General features: G+C 37.4%; 1 protein-coding gene across 1 annotated transcript; it reads right to left on the bottom strand.

The window, feature by feature from the left end:
• Positions 1–6,887: 6,887 nt before the first annotated feature.
• Positions 6,888–14,072, bottom strand: LOC126973329 (uncharacterized). The gene is given in 2 exon segments (XM_050820552.1): positions 6,888–7,702; positions 14,028–14,072. Coding segments are annotated over 2 exon segments (747 nt in total). The 3' UTR covers positions 6,888–7,000.
• Between the last annotated feature and the right edge of the window lie 3,161 nt (positions 14,073–17,233).

Here is a 17,233-nt window from a genome sequence, read left to right as displayed (position 1 = left end):
GCTTTCAAACGAGTTAAGGCGCTTGTGGAATTCCTGCTTCAGCTAAGCGTATCATTCTACCCACATAAATCTCCTTGTTTTGGTGTTAAGGCCGCACGACCTAATTTTCTTTCCATTGACCCAGTTTTTAAGTGATTCCTTAATGTTCTTCGTGGACTGTTATTTCTATTTGCAGCTTCTCTTTGGGAAAGTCTTTTCGCTCTACAGCACAGGTGATCTGGTCCTCGGACGGTTTCGCTTGTTTTTGCTTTGGTTCTCTGACTAGTTTCATAATTCTACTGAAATAAAAAAACCTTTAATGATACAATAGTCCCAAGTCTATTACTAATGGGCCTTATTGGGCTAGAGTAGTAACTAAATATTTTCATTCAAAGTTGCATCGGATTCTTAGTTAGTGTGAATAAGTCGCGCTAGATTTGCTGTGAATTAAAATGACCTTCGTCAATGGGAAAAAGTGAACGATTAATGAATTTTGTCATAATTTTGAGGGTTAAGTCTTTTTCAACTTTGTATTCTTTGTGAATGCTGTTTAATATAATTTCTTAGTCTAGTTTCAGCGTGGCTACATATCGGGTATACTTATTTGGATGCAAAAATCAAACTGCTTTTGTCCCGCAAACACACCAACTTATGAAACCACTGTTTTCCATCGGATAGCATATTGTCTAAACAAAATTGACATTTTATGTCTATATACTATTCCGCTAAAGCAAAAACTATTTTACACTTTCGCAGAATGAGATTCTTGGATTATTTTTCTCAAGAATATAACAATATTCATTAATCTGCTTAAGAACACTTCAAACGCAGGTATGTAATAGAGTACCAGGCTTTTTATGACGTGGCATTATTATTTTAAAACTTAGACATCGAATCAGATCATATTGTTTGTCTGAGTCAGACTCGGAGTCTGTATTTACATTGAAACGAGTCATCTGTGTAACATTCGTGTTATATGCAATATCGTGACTGTTGGATGCCATAACATTCTCACTGCTTGCTGGAGTAGATAGCTCTGATAGTACAGATGGAGCAAACGCCTCTTCAGCTATAGCTTCAGGGTTAAACGGACAAAAAACCAGTAGCGTTGAACCCATTTACGATATTAATGTCTCATGCACTTTGGCCAGACTTACGACAAAACCGTATTAAACCTTGTTTTGTTGTCTTTCTGGATTTTTTGAAACAAATTTTAACAGTTCTTGCTCTCAATGGTGCTCCAATGAACGGTTTACTGATTTTGCAAGGGGTAAGAGTTCGTGTGTTGTATTTGACTGAAGGCAATACAGTGTTTTATCATGGTTTTGAGCTTCTTCTAGTGTGATGTAATCGAAATGGCACGCCGCTCCATTATACGCCAGAAGATACTTTCTTGAAGTTTTTTTTGTTCAATGAAATCAATAAAAATTTCATGTGTTATGTATCCTTTGCCAGTCATTTTGACAAATGATCCTGCTTGTAAGCTGTCAGTAAATTCGTTTTTCTTTCTTTTGCCTGAAAATAAAATAATAAGTCGGATAGCATGTTATATACAGCTTTGGGCTAAAAAGATTTGGTGGTGATGAGATGCTATTCGGTAGCCCTTTTCGTCCATAGTATATAGGCATTCCGATCTATTTTAAATATGAAGTTCCTCCTCTAGGCTATTTACTTTATCAAAATTACCACTGACAATAAACTTATTCAGTTTTTGGGCCCTTGCTGGGTTCATCATTTGGGCTTCTCGCCGTTTTACTTGAAGGTGTCTCTAGGAACTATGTTTTTTTTTTTACAAAAAACGTATGCTTGCTTTCGAACGAGCTTAGGTACTAGGGGCATTCCTACTTCAGCCAAGCGTAACTATTGTACCCAGAAAAATTTCTTTCTTCATTTGGTGTCAAGGCCGCACGACCTAATTTCCTTTTCATTGACCCAGTTATAAAGTGTTTCCTTAATATTCTTCGTTGATTGTTATTTCTATTCGCAGCTTCTCTTTGGGAAAGTCTTTTCGCTCTACAGCACTAAAATAGCACATTTTGCTTTGGTTTGGGTGCTGATTCTTTGACTAGTTCCATAATTCTACTGAAATAAAATACTTCTTTGGGTTTCTCTTTTTTGTTTGGTTGTCTCTGTTTTCCATCGGCTAGCAATTTGTCTCAAACAAAATTGACATTTTATGTCAGTGATGTATCTCACGACGTTAACCGCAATATAACCAGTTTCTTACAACGGGTCGTCAAAAGATGCCATTTCAAACGAAATATCCTCTTCAATTGGTGTAACATTTATCAATTCTTCATCAGCACCGTCAAACCTTTCTGCCATTGTTGAAGAATTGATACATTGAAGCGCTGATAAGCATGTCAGTATCAATTTTTATTTTATTTATTTATTTATTACAGCTTTGATATTACAACGACTAAATAAAATAATGGTCCCACAAAATCATCTTGATGGTTTGTCTGTGGAATCTGAGCTATCTTAATTATAACATTTAGTAACTTAAATAGATGTATATTTATTTATAAACGTGGAGGTGACAATTTTTATACAGGACTCTTATTATTTAAATGTTGATATACGAGGGGACGCTGATAAGTAATCTACCTAACTATGAAAGAAAAGAGTTTGATGTCTAGTTTTTTGTTTATTTTTCTATATAGTCTCCTGCAAGTGAAATACACTTATGACATTTGCAAATAAGTGACATCATGCCGTTATAAAAGTAATTTTTATTTTGCTCGTCAAAATGGTCAGTCACAGCCTCATTCATTTCTTCGTCCGTCGAAAATCTGCGACCCCTCAATTTTTTCTTTAAATCTTTGAATAAGAAATAGTCACAGGGAGCCAGATCTGGACTATAAGGTGGATGGTTAATTTCTGTGAAGCCGTTTTTGCTCAGGGCTGACCTCGCCGTTAAGGCTGTGTGTACAGGAGCATTGTCTTGTAAAATCAGAACACCTTTGCTGAGTTTGCCTCTCCGCTTTTCTTTGATTTGTTCACGAAGCTGGTCAAGCAAGTTTGCATAATATTCAGCATTCATTGTTGTATTTTTAGGCAAATAATCTATCATCAAAATCCCTTCGACATCCCAAAATACGGTGGCCATTAGTTTTCCAGCCGACGGCCGAACCTTGAACTTCCTTGGCGGCTTTTCTCCTTTAAATTTCCATTGCATTGACTCTTGTTTGCTTTCCGGATCCCACTGGCGAATCCAAGTTTCATCACAGGTCACAATTCGAGAGATAGTCTCTTCTTCTTTACCTTTGACCAGGTCTAGAAATGCCTGACAACATTCTACTCGCCTTTGTTTGTCAAAGGGACGAAGAATGTTGACCACATTCTAGGGACCCAACGCGCGCTCACCTTGGACATGCCCAAATGTTCGTGAATAATTTCATGAACTCGTTCCTTGCTAATGCCCACATCTCTGGCTATCTCCCACTGCTTGATTCGCCGATCTGCAAGAATCAGGTTCTTCACCTTTTCAACATTATCTGCGGTAACAGCAGAAATTGGCCTTCCACTACGTGGGTCGTCTTCCAGGCTCTCACGGCCATGTTTAAATTGCTTCGACCAAAACTTTATGACGAATTCAGAAGGACTTGAATCACCAAACACCTTTAACATGCGCTCTCTGATCTGCGTAGGCGTATTTCCTTCTTTACTTAGGAATTTAATCACTGCTCGATGCTCAAATTTCATCATTTTACAATTTTCTTTCGACATGGTGAAATCAAAGCCGCGCCATAAAAAACAAAAGCAAGCGAAAAAAAATAAGCGTCATAATTTTGAAAAAGGAATAAATATAGAATATGATTTTGCAGTGGCCAGTTCGACTTTCTTTAACAAAGTAGATTTTATATCAGCCACCCCTCGTATAATGTGTCCAGATTGTCAATATAATATTTTTTTAAACCTTATTTTATTAGGTTCGTGTCTTATATCTGCTGGTAAACTATTTAATATATATGGGATTCTCTTTTTTAATGTTCTATCTCCGTAATAATTATTAACTCTAAGTACTTCATGTTTACCATCAGATGTAGACCTTGTCTGGTGAGCATGACATACCAGGGTTGGACTACGCTCTTGATTGCCACGGTGGTATAGTGCAAGTAAATATTTAATTTTTAAGGTAATTGGTAGTATTCTACATACCTTGAATAATTTTTTATAGTTATCTTTACACATCTCTTTTGTTTTGCTGTCTACAAGTAGTTTTAAAAATCTAATCTGAAACAATTCTAATTTGTTTATGTTTGTTTTAAAAGTTAACCCATAGCAATCAAGAGAATAACTCATTATAGAATTTACCATCGATATATACAGGCATTTTAATGTGCTTAGAGGAACTTTAAAACTAAGGTGGTAGAATTTGCCTAGGAGTATTCTTAATTTCTCACAAAGATAATCGACATGAGGAGACCATGAAAAATTATTATCTAGATTTTTACATTTTCAATTGGTATACAAGTACAGTTATTTAAATTGTTGTGAAAGCAAGTATATTTATGAGCATAAATTGTCGGTGGACATTCAGTCGGACACAGGTAAGGAGAGTATATGATTAGCTGTTTAGTTTTGTCAGCGTTGATGACGATGCCATTGTCGTGATTCCACTTGACCACTGCGTCCACGTTTTGCTGCACGAGTCGAGTTGTCTCGGCGAGGTTGGTGCCGGCACGTAGTATGCACAGATCATCGGCGAACATGTGTGCGGTGCAGTACTGCAACACCCCGCTGCAACACAAGCTGTTAACGTGCATGAGATAGCACACGGGTCCACAGCCCGCTCCTTGTGAGACGCCGCTCTGCACTGGGGTCTCTTCGCTGCGTGCGTCGCTCACCTGTACGCGGTACGAGCGTGCCGTCAGGTACTCCCCAAACCATTCTTTAAGCGGTCTTCGTACTCCGCATTCGTCCATCGCCTTGAGCAGTGTTGCTCTTTCAAGCGTGTCAAAAGCTTTTTTGTTATCAAAGGAAATTGCTACAACAAATTGCTTATTTTCTAAATAATTATTTATCTCATCTGTAAAATTTGATAATAGAGTGTTAGTACTTTTTCCCTTTTGGAAGCCATGTTGTTTTTCATTAAATATTGCATTTTTACTGAGAAATGTTCCGAGTTGATTAACTATACTTTTTTCGATGATTTTATCAACGCTTGACAAGATAGCTATTGGCCTGTAGTTAGAAAACACTCTATTATCACCTTTTTTTAAAAATAGGACGAATTATCGCGCTTTTTAACTCCTCGGGAAATTTAGAAAATTTAACAGATAAGCTGATTAGTTTTGATATTACAGGGCAAACTTTATTAGCTACTATTTTCAGGTCAGACATGCGTATAAGATCGCTACCAGGTGATTTTTTTGACGAAATTTTATTAATTATTTTATATATATCTTTGCTACTCACCGGTTGCCACCTCATACTCACGTCTGTCTTTTTAATATAGTTATTTCTATCTAATAAATCTAAATTGCATACATGTTTTATGAGATCAATTTCACTATTAAAGCTTTGAGCAAATTTATCACAAATATCTTTAGGAAGTCCTTGATTATGCATATTTTTTAGTATTAATGAATCTATCGCCTTCCTTTAATTACCTAACATTTCATTTATTTTTTGATATTACTATTACAATCTAATATACTTTGCTTATCATATTCACTTCTACACTTTAGTATGGCTTTATTACATTTATTTCTATATTTGGTATATTTAGGGTCTCTATCATATTTTTAGGGTCATAACTCCATAATTCATATAACCTGTCCCTTTACCATGTTTTTTAAATTTCCGTTAATCCAACATTTATTATTCCTATACTACATTTAGGGTAAATTGTCGTGTAACATTCATTATAAATTCTGAGGAATAATTGACAGAATTCATTGTACAGCTGTATTGGACAGTTAATATTTTAAAGTATATCGAAGGTAGTTGATATCAATTTTTCTCTAACCATACGATTATCAAGTACGCGCCGCGGAGCGACTGCATGGGGTGGTGGACGCTGTAAACTGTAAAGGCTGCGCGCGCGACGAGCACGTGGAGCCGGCGCACCGGGCGCACGTCCCCCACCCCGGGCCGCGCCCCGCAACTCATCCCGCGTACTGCGTTTCCATTGTATTGACGCTGCTATGTAATAGTGATCAGAAGTTTTGTGTTTTATAACGGCTGAATGAATGTTTGCTAATGCATCTCTGATATATATGTGGTCAAGGCAAGATTCAACCTTTTTCCCGTTTAAAATTTCGCTTCGAGTGATATCATTTATACATTTAGAAAAACTGTTTTCTGCTAGAATGTTTTCATATTTTATTACTATATTATTTTGTTTATTTAAAATATTCATATCTCCACAAATTATAACTTTGGAATTCCTTGGTAGACTGTTAGTAAGATCTTTTAGTTCATTTAGGAATTGCATTTTTAGGTCTTTTTTATTAATTTTAGGTGGTCTGTAAATGGATAAAATATAAATAGTTTCACCGTTGTTGTCAATTGCAATGGAAACACATTCCGCGCTCCGCATGGTTGGAAGGTGGGATTCGTGAGTCACTCGCGCTCAGAGTTTGCTAAACTCCACCTCCCCCCCGCCCTGCACGACTGTAAACGTTCATATTAAATCCGTTAATTTTATAAATGACAGCAATGAGTAGTTTATGTTACATTCAGTTAATATTATTATGTCTAGGTATTTAATATGATTATTGATGGTTAATAGAAATTCATTAAAATGTTTTTTTAAAGATCGAATGTTTACATGAATTATATTGAGGTCTTTATTGCTTTTAAATGAGTTGAACCATTCTTTTAAGTTATTTACACAGACATAGTTATTACTATCAAAGTTAATAAATTATATGTTGTGTAGTGGTGTGAATTTTATGAATAATTTATTCTAAATACACTAATAGGTATGTAAAAATAAAGATAAACTGACTGATGTAACCGTTAGCAGGCTGTAATGTTTACTCACTCACTTTATTCACAGATCACGAATGAATCACTTATGAAGTTCACCGATGTCACTTTCTGATCTTATCCAGATCGTTTTATCTCCTTCTGATTTCTTTATTAGTATTTTTCCGTTTGCCACCCATATGTATTTGTATAATCCACGTAATTTCGTCTTTGTATTCCATAGTAAAGTACGCGTAGTCTTAGTTAAGTTAAGTTAGTCTTAAGACTTATCTTCGTTAATAAAAATTTTATTATTAAGGGTTCCTCCCGTAATCATATTGCTTGTTATTTCTGCCAAACAACGACGCTGAGCCAGCCACATGTCACGAGATACAGTCCCAGATGTTTTGAAGGCAACAATAATAGATGCCGGCTTACCGCCGGGTTTCGTTTGGCGTGTTCTCCTTGTCGACTCGATGTCCACACAGGTTACATTCATTGTTTCACCGATCTTGGAGACAACTTTCTCAACATCCTCGTCGGGTAACTGCTCGATACCTACAATCTCAATATTGTGTTTAAGCGAGGATTGTTCCAATTCATGTACTTTTTGTTCCAGAGCTATGTTGGATTTTTCCAAGTAGACACACTTGTTGTTTAAGCTGAGTATATTCTTTTCTGACTTGATTATTTTCTGTTTTGATTGCTCGTGCTCAGCCAGCAAGTTGTCGTACTTTTCAGATAAGACACTCATGCTTTCATTGATCATTTCCAGTTGTTTCTTCAATTGCGGAAGAGAACTAACCTTTTTTGTATATCTTTAAGGATTTGACTAAGATTTTGATTTTCTTCATCTGTGTCTTCGTTGTCAGATCCGTCATCATTAATACAGTTGTTACAAGAATAAGACTTTTCTTCCCATCTTTAAGTCTGCAGCAAGCCCTTTAACACAGCCTCTATGAAATGTTCTTCCACAGGGACCTTGACAGACGAAGTGAGATCCTCTTTTCGATAACACTTTTTTACACATCTGACACTCCATATTTATTACGGTAATGTGTTTAAACTTGAACGATCGCGATCGCGGAGCCGTCCGGCAGTGCACGCGTGTTATCCGATCGGCGCGCGATGCGTCACACTGTTAACCTGAAGGGTAGCCTCGTATAGAAAATTGAGGCCATCCAGAATGGTCGCTCTTATGGAGCCTTTCAGGTTACCAGACTTTTCCAATTCCTCCTTGGCACGATGGAACACTCCGTTCGCGGTCTTTAAAAGGGTCGCGGTCGGGCTCTCAGGCCCCCCGATGCTGCCACGCCGTTGTCCGGATGGCGGGGTGCGGAAAGCCGCATCCGCCTCCCTTTGGAGCGCTTGCGCCAGGCTGCCACTTTCAGGTCGTGATCCCGACCCCGCCCCATATTCACTCCCGGAGAAGGAGGAACCCTCCTCGGCCTATATACGGCGGCACTGCACTGCTTTGATCCTTCCGGGTTCTGAAGATGGCCGCCTCGCTGTCACCGCGGGGATAGCTTCCCGATCGGTGTTTCAGAGAGTTCGTGTCGATTTGCCTATAGACGACATGGTTGTGCTGGTGAAACGGCAGCAAAATTAGAGCTCATTTACAAATGAATAATAAAAAATAAAAAAATATAGGAATATATATTAAACTATTTACTAATTATCTATACCTAGTTAATCTAAACTTAATCGAACCTTTGGAGGTGTTTTTAGGGATTTTTTGAAGTTTTTGGAGGAGGGGGAGGTAGGAGGGAAAAATCTGTTGGGGCCAAACTGTTCCTCTCGAGAGTACAGACAGTTTGAGCCCAAACTTGGGGGGTCTAGGATAAGGGGGATGAAAGTTAAGGATTTTTATTCATATAAGGATATCACAAAATTATGATTTCAGCAATATGGATATCGTATCCGAGATTCTCGAGGGTGCAGAGAATGATTTGGGATCATTTTTTACATCCAAGATGGCCACCGCGCAAAATTATGATGACAACATTATGGGTATCGTATTCGAGGTTCTTGAGGGTGCAGAGAACGATTTTGTGATCATATTTGAAATCCAAGATGGCCGCCGCACAAAATTATGATTTCAGCAATATGGATATCGTACCCGAGGTTCTAGAGGGTGCAGAGAACGATTTGGTGATCATTTTTCAAATCCAAGATGGCCGCCGCGCAAAATTATGATTTTAGCAATATGGATATCGTGTCCGAGGTTCTCGAGGGTGCAGAGAACAATTCTGTGATCATTTTTGAAATCCAAGAGGGCTGCCGCACACAATTATGTTTTCAGCAATATGGATATCGTGTCCGAGGTTCTCAAGGGTGCAGAGAACGATTTTGTAATTATATTTGTAATCTAAGATGGCCGCCGCACAAAATTATGATTTCAGCAATATGGATATCGTGTCCAAGGTTCTCGAGGGTGCAGAGAACAATTCTGTGATCATTTTTGAAATCCAAGAGGGCTGCCGCACACAATTATGTTTTCAGCAATATGGGTATCGTATCCGAGGTTCTCGTGGGTGCAGAGAACAATTCTGTGATCATTTTTGAAATCCAAGAGGGCCGCCGCACAAAATTATGATTTCAGCAATATGGATATCGTGTCCAAGGTTCTCGAGGGTGCAGAGAACAATTCTGTGATCATTTTTGAAATCCAAGATGGCTGCCACACACAATTATGTTTTCAGCAATATGGATATCGTGTCCGAGGTTAACGAGGGTGCAGAGAACGATTTTTAGATCATTTTTGAAAACGAAGATGGCCACCGCACAAAATTATGATTACAACATTATGGGTATCGTATCCGAGGTTCTCGAAGGTGCAGAGAATGATTCTGGGATCATTTTTGAAATCCAGTTACCTGTCACACCTTCTTGCAATTCCATATGGTAGAATAATCTCCTGTAGATGTCTTTTGCCTTTGAATTGTAAAGCTTTGGAGTTGTTATTATGCCCACCATGTTTCCTTATAGACCCAGAAAACATTTCAATATGATCCTGCCGCATCTGTCTTTGACGAAAGTTATGAACAAATATTTCAGACTTTCTGAGAAATAGTTTGCTTAGTCATGAGTTCTGAGAAATAATTTTTACGATATATTTGAACCATGAATAAAATTAATAAAAAATAAAAATAAGAAATATGTCAGTTAAGCTAGTTTAAATAAACACCTAATAAATGTTTGAATATGAAACAGGAGTTAATCGTTTAATAAGTAGTGTCAGTTTTTTTTAAATTCACACTATTACTAATATTTACAATAATTTTCCAACAGGCAAGAATTTTCATGTTAGTTATTATACGCGTCATGTAATTCTTAATTCATTTTTATTGCATAAATGATATTAAAAGGTGAAAACATAAACAAACCTGCTCGGCAAAATACAAAGGTATTCCTCTAAAGCAAACAACTTTTGTACACTTTCGCAGAATGGCATTCTTGGATTATTTTTCTCAAGACTACTATGTAAGTTGGTACTGGCTAGGAGCTGATTTAATTCCTTTGTAAATGTTTGAAGCGTTAAAGCAAAAAGCAATCATAAGTTATATAAGTTAATACTATAGGCACACGGTTTCAATTCTTCATATAAATAACTTGTCCCAACGGCTCAAATTTTCGACCAGTTTCATTTTTGCCGGCCGAGAAGGTGCTTCACGACGAAATTTTAAATAAAATTTCTTTAGTTTTGCAAATTGTGACTGCTTATTTGTCGCCATTTTTTAGTGATTTTTAACAATTTAAATGTTGACACGTGTATGTGTATTGATCTATTTTTAACTTTGCACTTATTATCTGTTCTGGTTTATTGTAACACTCTTGTAGTAAGGAACCCGATAAAGTTTTTCTAGGTGGCAGATTGTAGCCAGTGATCCACCTGGAATTTTTTTTAAATTATCTTTCCTCGACAATTGAGAATGCGTCAAATCCATCTATGCAGAGATCAAGCAAATCCGAATCAATTTGTTTATTTTGTTCTACACTAATAATTCTTTTTTCGGTATATATGTTTCAATAACTCTTTGTCGTATGGGTTGCGATGGTGCTGCTGCTGATACTGGTGCTGGTGCAGGTTCAACTGTTAATGATGGGCCCGGTGGACTAGCTGTGGAAGTACTAGTCAAATATTCGGGGTTTCGTGGTAGTGAAACAGAGTTATTTTCCCCTTGACACATTGACATATACACTGCAAATAGTTTGTATACAATACAAAAAATAGTTAGTTTGTCTATGAAATCTTTGGCTAAGTTGGAACCAAGGAAGATTATTTTGTGGCCATTGTGATATTTTATTTAATCCTTCCTAAGTCATACATACAAAGGTTATGGTTTCTTGATTTTGCATAAAATATCATAGAAATTTCATCTGCGAAGGTAAAGATTCTTGCATTGGCATTAACTGCTCATTACGTCGCTAACTTCATAAAATAGTTTAAGTTTGATGCATATTCTTTTGCTCGATACAATCCCATTCTTCATTTCGAATTATTGCTAGAAAACATTTAGTGTGGCCGCTGCTGCTTGAATGGCTTCTTTCACAGAATGAAAGCGCTCCAGTGGAATTCCATCTGGTTGGTACTGCTTTTATGATGTTCTGGGTTGCTGGACGTTTTGGTTACTGGGTTCGTATTTCATTCGCTTTTCTTTACCAAAACAGGTTTCTTTGAAATATCTCACTGTTTGTGTCACTTTATTAATTGTTTCATCATTGGTGTTTAAAGTATCTTGGACTACAAGATTTATTTTATGCTCAATGCCTCCAAAGTATTCCCAATTGAATATTTGGCTTGCGCTGGATATTTGGGCATTTTCTGTTATCGATAAGTTCATTTTGTCTGTTAGATCCCATGCTTCTACTATTGCCCTTAGCTCCCAGGCAACCCGGCAATGCCGTGGTAAGTAGAGTTCGTTGCCAAGCGGTTTTGATCTCTCCAGACCATGACATCAACGTCTCCACTGATGTAGCCGCCAATTTTGTCCAGGACGCATACTGGCTCATAATGACGGCTGGTCATAATCGAAATCGCTGACACCGTTGGAACACGATTTCCTTTTGTTCGCAAGGTGCCAACACAATCAAATCCCAATAATTTAAGTTAACCAAGAGCGGATGAATTGTAGAAGTTATCCATCCACGGCGTGTACCCCGTGTGTGTTCTAAACCTTTGATAAGCTTTAATACAAGCGCCGGTGTTCATGCTGCGAATGGATCGGTGCTGGTTTGTGCGCGTGAATTATGAATCGCCACAATTAGCCAGATTCTGCTCGAAAATGTCGTAACTTTTGATTCCCACTGCTGCAGCTTTATTTGGGATAAACTGGTTTATGTCGAGCCACCCTTTTCATTGTAGCAGTGACGCATCAAGAGGGCTGTAGCGTCGCTTACAATTGCTTTTTTCAGCATTACAAGCCTCCTTTTGAGCTATATGTTCAACGTAATCGTTCTTCATTTTAAGCTGTTCCTTAGGTGTGGCTTTTTTGTATTTCGAACTCATCGAGCACTGACCTTTCTTTGGCACAAAAAAAGCTATATTTATTGCAAAAAACTCTTCTGTACGTTATTTCTGAAACTGGTGGAATAACGTTTAGATTTATAAGCTGGTATCTTTGTAATAGACAAAGAGGCATCTAAATACAACGTTTTGATGTTTTACATATTTAATGTGGCTCCATAGTAGGGAAGGAATCAATATGCTTCTTGACGAAGTTAATATTTTTATTTGGTTTTACTAGGACGTTTCAGTGAAGTGGGCAGGTTTCGCCACCTCTTTTTCCTCCATCTCAGTAGCAACTGACTAATTATTAATTTTAACCAAACAATGAGAAAGTCCTAGCGGTACAACATCATAACATCATCATATGTTTTACGAACAAGAAGTCCATCTCAAAACTTTTAACATACAGGTAAATTAGAATAATAAACATACACATATAGAAATATAATTAATAAATAACTTTTATGTACGCGTAAACGTGGCGCGTCAACAGTTTGTTTGTCTTACTATTTTTAATAATATTTTTGTAATTAAAATTAGTAGATCCCGTATTTGGGATTTTTTTATTCTAAAATGTTTTCCGTCAATCGAGCCTAGACAATTAGGCATATTCCACAAAGTATAGTATCGTTCAGCAATTCGCTTCCACTTATCATGGTCTGGAACTGGCATAAATCTATTCTTTAAAGAATCCCATATTTTTTGTAGTATCAGCCACAATCGTTGCAATTGTGGATTCTCCTCTAGCGAAGTATAAGCCCAAAGCCACATATGTACTAGATGTACCTCCTAAATACCTGTAAACAAATAAAGCTAAGTATCGGTAAAACCAATAAACACAAAAAAAAACATTGACAGACAACATATAAAATAAATTATTTTAATAGATTTTTTTCACAGGTGCTGCTTGCAATGAAAAATGGCGAAATCTACGTGTTGTTTATATGAGACATCTGAAACCTTTGCCAAGTGGTTCTGGAAGAAAACGGAAAAAACCGTACTATTTACTTGATCATATGCATTTTTAACGCCATATGTAAAACCGACGAATTCACCTGAAGCAGGGAACTTGCCATCCACTTCATTACAGAATACATCTGAAATGTCAAACGATCTGCCAGACGACGTGCCTGCCGAGCCCGAGCAACCTACTGAGCGCTGTGATATAGAACCTGCACCTTCCAGTACACAAGATAATATTCAAGATAATGCAACCCAACATTCTTCTAACTCAAAACGGAAGAACTATTTATTGCACGAGACTGATAAACATTTTATTAATTATTTAAAAAAGAAATCTAATAAATTGACTGTATCTCAGACTTCCATGGACTCTGTTATGTCGTTTTTGAATAGTCTAGCACCAGAGTTAAGAGAAATGAATCTCCAACAATTCGAAATGTTCAAGAGTCGTGTGCTAAGCCTTAAGAATCCATCTTCTATTACGCCTGAAAGTGCAGCAACGAGTCAATTTATTACGTTAAGTAATGAAACGTCCCATCAAACAGTATATTTATTATTTATTTTTTAATAGTAAGATTTAATTTTAATAAATATGGTAATAATAAATCTTTAAAAATACTTACATAAGTGTTATTAATAGCCTTTCTTGAGGACTCACACATTCTCTCATATTAGTATTCTGTTTCTGCAACTGAGGTGTCATTATTTCAACAAGCTCATACGATAACAATCCAAAAATTTTCTATCAGTTTCTTGTAATTCTTAAGCAGTTACAAACATACGACAGGTGATATTCTTCTCGATGTAGGGATGTATCCACATAGTTCTTCTTTTGCGCCTTCTTCTTTGTCGAAGATACAAATACATAACCACAATTTCTTCGTCACTCGAAGAACTCATTATGCAGACCTCTGTTCTCAAAGAAAACCGAAATGATTGTGGTTGCTCCGTGTGATGAAAACGGTTGAAACTGGTTTCAAACCAATAATTTCAAGAGGGTTTCATTGCAGTTGCGTTTCACCGTGTGTTCTGGGCCTAAGAGTACCAGTAAGAATTCCACGTAAGCTTATTACTCCACCTTGTTGAACGATCCTAGGTACCAATTCCCCAGTCCCACGATTATATAAAATTTTTATGTCAGTACGAACAGATCCTTCTTTTGTAAAGTTTCAAGCAAGCACTCTATATCACCGAACCATGGCCTCAAACACTGGTGCCCCCACTCTGAATAGGAAGGCGGAGGATATATTAGTTGATTCCGATACACTAAAAGTTATTGAAGGTACAAAAAAAACCCTAAGATTGATTTAAACGCAGATAAAAAATATTTGTGAAATAGTTGAAATGTATGAGAAGGTAATCAACATGTTGAAAGGAGAAAGACTAGCATCAGGCCCATCCCAAATGGAAATTGACCAGAGCCCTACCGAGGATCTAATGGGGATAGAAAATAATATTACAGTGGGAAACCACATAATGAGTATTATTTTCACAATCCACAACGTGTTTCGCCAATCAATCAAGGGGAAAGAGTTTAACATAATCAAGAAAACGAAGGCCACCTCGTATAAAGCGCACTACAAGGGGAAGGATTACAACATCCCAAATGAGGCAATTGAGAGAGCTTGGTCTTCCATCTTGAAGAAGAATAATCTTGAATATAAGTATTTTGATTCGGCTGATGAGAATTCATGGTACGGGACAATGGGGCCTTATTTGGACATGTTTTCAGCGTACCCATTGAGAGTGAACGAGCTTCGTCTGAGCCACAACAACATGCCTATAACCAAAGTGGATTGTGTTCACAAAAGTTTCCCAGTGTCAAAATACGGACTGTCTGGTGCTCACCACGTTCTTCTCGAGGGAACCTCATTACCACCAGAGCGCAGGTCGTCAATAGTACAGAGCTTGGGTCCCATGACGGCGTGACTTTGTATGATACGTAGTAAGGGGGTTAACAAGAGGAAATATGCAGCAGTAGTTAAGATGGCAATGGCACATGTACCTTGCATCAATAACATCATAGAGCTCACTAAAAACACAAAACAGGCATCGGAGATTTCCACATTGACGACTTTAGTTGCGGATATATTGTTGGTAACCACATCTGGACAGGCAACAAGAATGTTTTTCCCGTTAACTATTTTCGCAGCAGTATGAAATATACAGGTTGACACAAGAAGGTTTTGTGATTTCTTCAGCACCACAGGAGCAGGTGGTTGGTACGCGTATAAGTGTGCGGCAGAATAAGGACAAGTATTTACGATCAACGGTACCATGGAACACGAAATGGCATCCCAAATAGTGTTTCATGGGATCTTCGGGACCTACAAGGAAGATCTGGACGTCTTGTAGCGTATTACTGATATCTCGACGTGGTTCACTAGAGAGGAATTGGGCCCTTGTTTTAGAAAGCAAGGTTCTTCTACAGAGGTGATAAGAGTAAAGTTACCTACTGTCAGATTCTATTCAAAAAATGTCCTTCGCGAATCAGACTGGTTTATTGTCAGGAGTGTACAATTAAGTTGTCACAGTTCTTTCTTTCTTCAGTTTTTCTTAAATTCGTAGCTTAAAGCGTAGCTGATATTTTGATATATTTGCTGATTCCTTAGCCAAATTCCGCAAGACCATTTGCAGCATCATTGGTAATCTTCGATAATGTTATAATTGGAAAATTCATGTAACTGTGTATAACTATGTAACCTACAAATTTATTAATGTTAACAAAATGTTTCATTCGTAAATTATTCTTTATAAAACCTAAAATTAATTATTACTGTCCATGCTGTGTTTATTTGTAAGTAATCACTACAATTACTTCCTAGTTTTTAGTTCTACTTTTTATATTTGTGTGTATTATTGTAAGTGATTGTAGATAAACCTAATAAATAAATATATAAAGCAGAAACAGGTTCATTTCGCCATATGTCTTTGCTGTCTTTGTTTTTACAAATTAACTGCGTCCGACCATAACTTGTTTTGAATGCGGTGGGCCCGGGGTTATAAGGTCAAATTGAAAGACGTTTAAAGAAAAGAACACTACTAAATTTTTAATACTGATGCCTTCATCCTGCAATTTAAAGGTGCAGCATATCGGGTTCCAGGATATCCTTGATCTGATTACCACGTGTACCAAACACTTAGCGGCAGCGATTTTTCGCTTTCAGCATTGCACGTTGATAAAGCCGTAGTGCTATTCTTGCCCGGAGATGAGATTATTCTAGTGGATGTGTAGCCTCTAAGCCCTACAAACTTTGAATTGTCTAGGGCGTTGCAAATTTTAATAATTTGTCATTTTTGTGTTTTTCAATAATCCTGAGCGGCACTGCATTGTAATGGGTAGGGCGTATCAAATGCCAGCAGCTGAACGTCCTGCTCGTCTCGTCCCTTATTTTCATAAAAAAAACTAGATTCATCGGAATTCCAGATATGTGAAGGTTTATCATGTAAGCCTAAATCTTAATAGTTTTCTCCAGCAATTCAAAGTAAGGATAGATTACCGCAGGCCTGCATGATTTGTACGTGCATATTCTACGGGGTGGGGTTATTTTACGGAAAGGTCATGCCTTTTTTTGAATGCAGGAACCAGTCCTCTTCTGGAATCCCGTTTTTGAACGGGGTTTCGATATTGTTTTCGACCACGTATTGACCAACGACTTCAAGTACGTTGCGTGTCAAACCAAAACTGTATTTCTACATTATGTGGAGATATTCGTCAAGCGTTTTCTCCACACCCCTAACGCTGTAGGTCTACTTAATGTGTTCGATTTAAGACCATTCCTATTATATACGCGGTTCACTATTGTTGGTCTAAGTATGCCGTACAATTTTGAAGCGACATATCCAGATAGTGTACTATTTTTA

The sequence above is a fragment of the Leptidea sinapis genome, chromosome 2 (genome assembly GCF_905404315.1).
Source record: "Leptidea sinapis chromosome 2, ilLepSina1.1, whole genome shotgun sequence".
Taxonomy (NCBI): Eukaryota; Metazoa; Arthropoda; class Insecta; order Lepidoptera; family Pieridae; genus Leptidea; species Leptidea sinapis.
The sequence above is the reverse complement of the archived record's forward strand: the minus strand, read 5'-3'. Positions and strand labels throughout refer to the sequence as shown.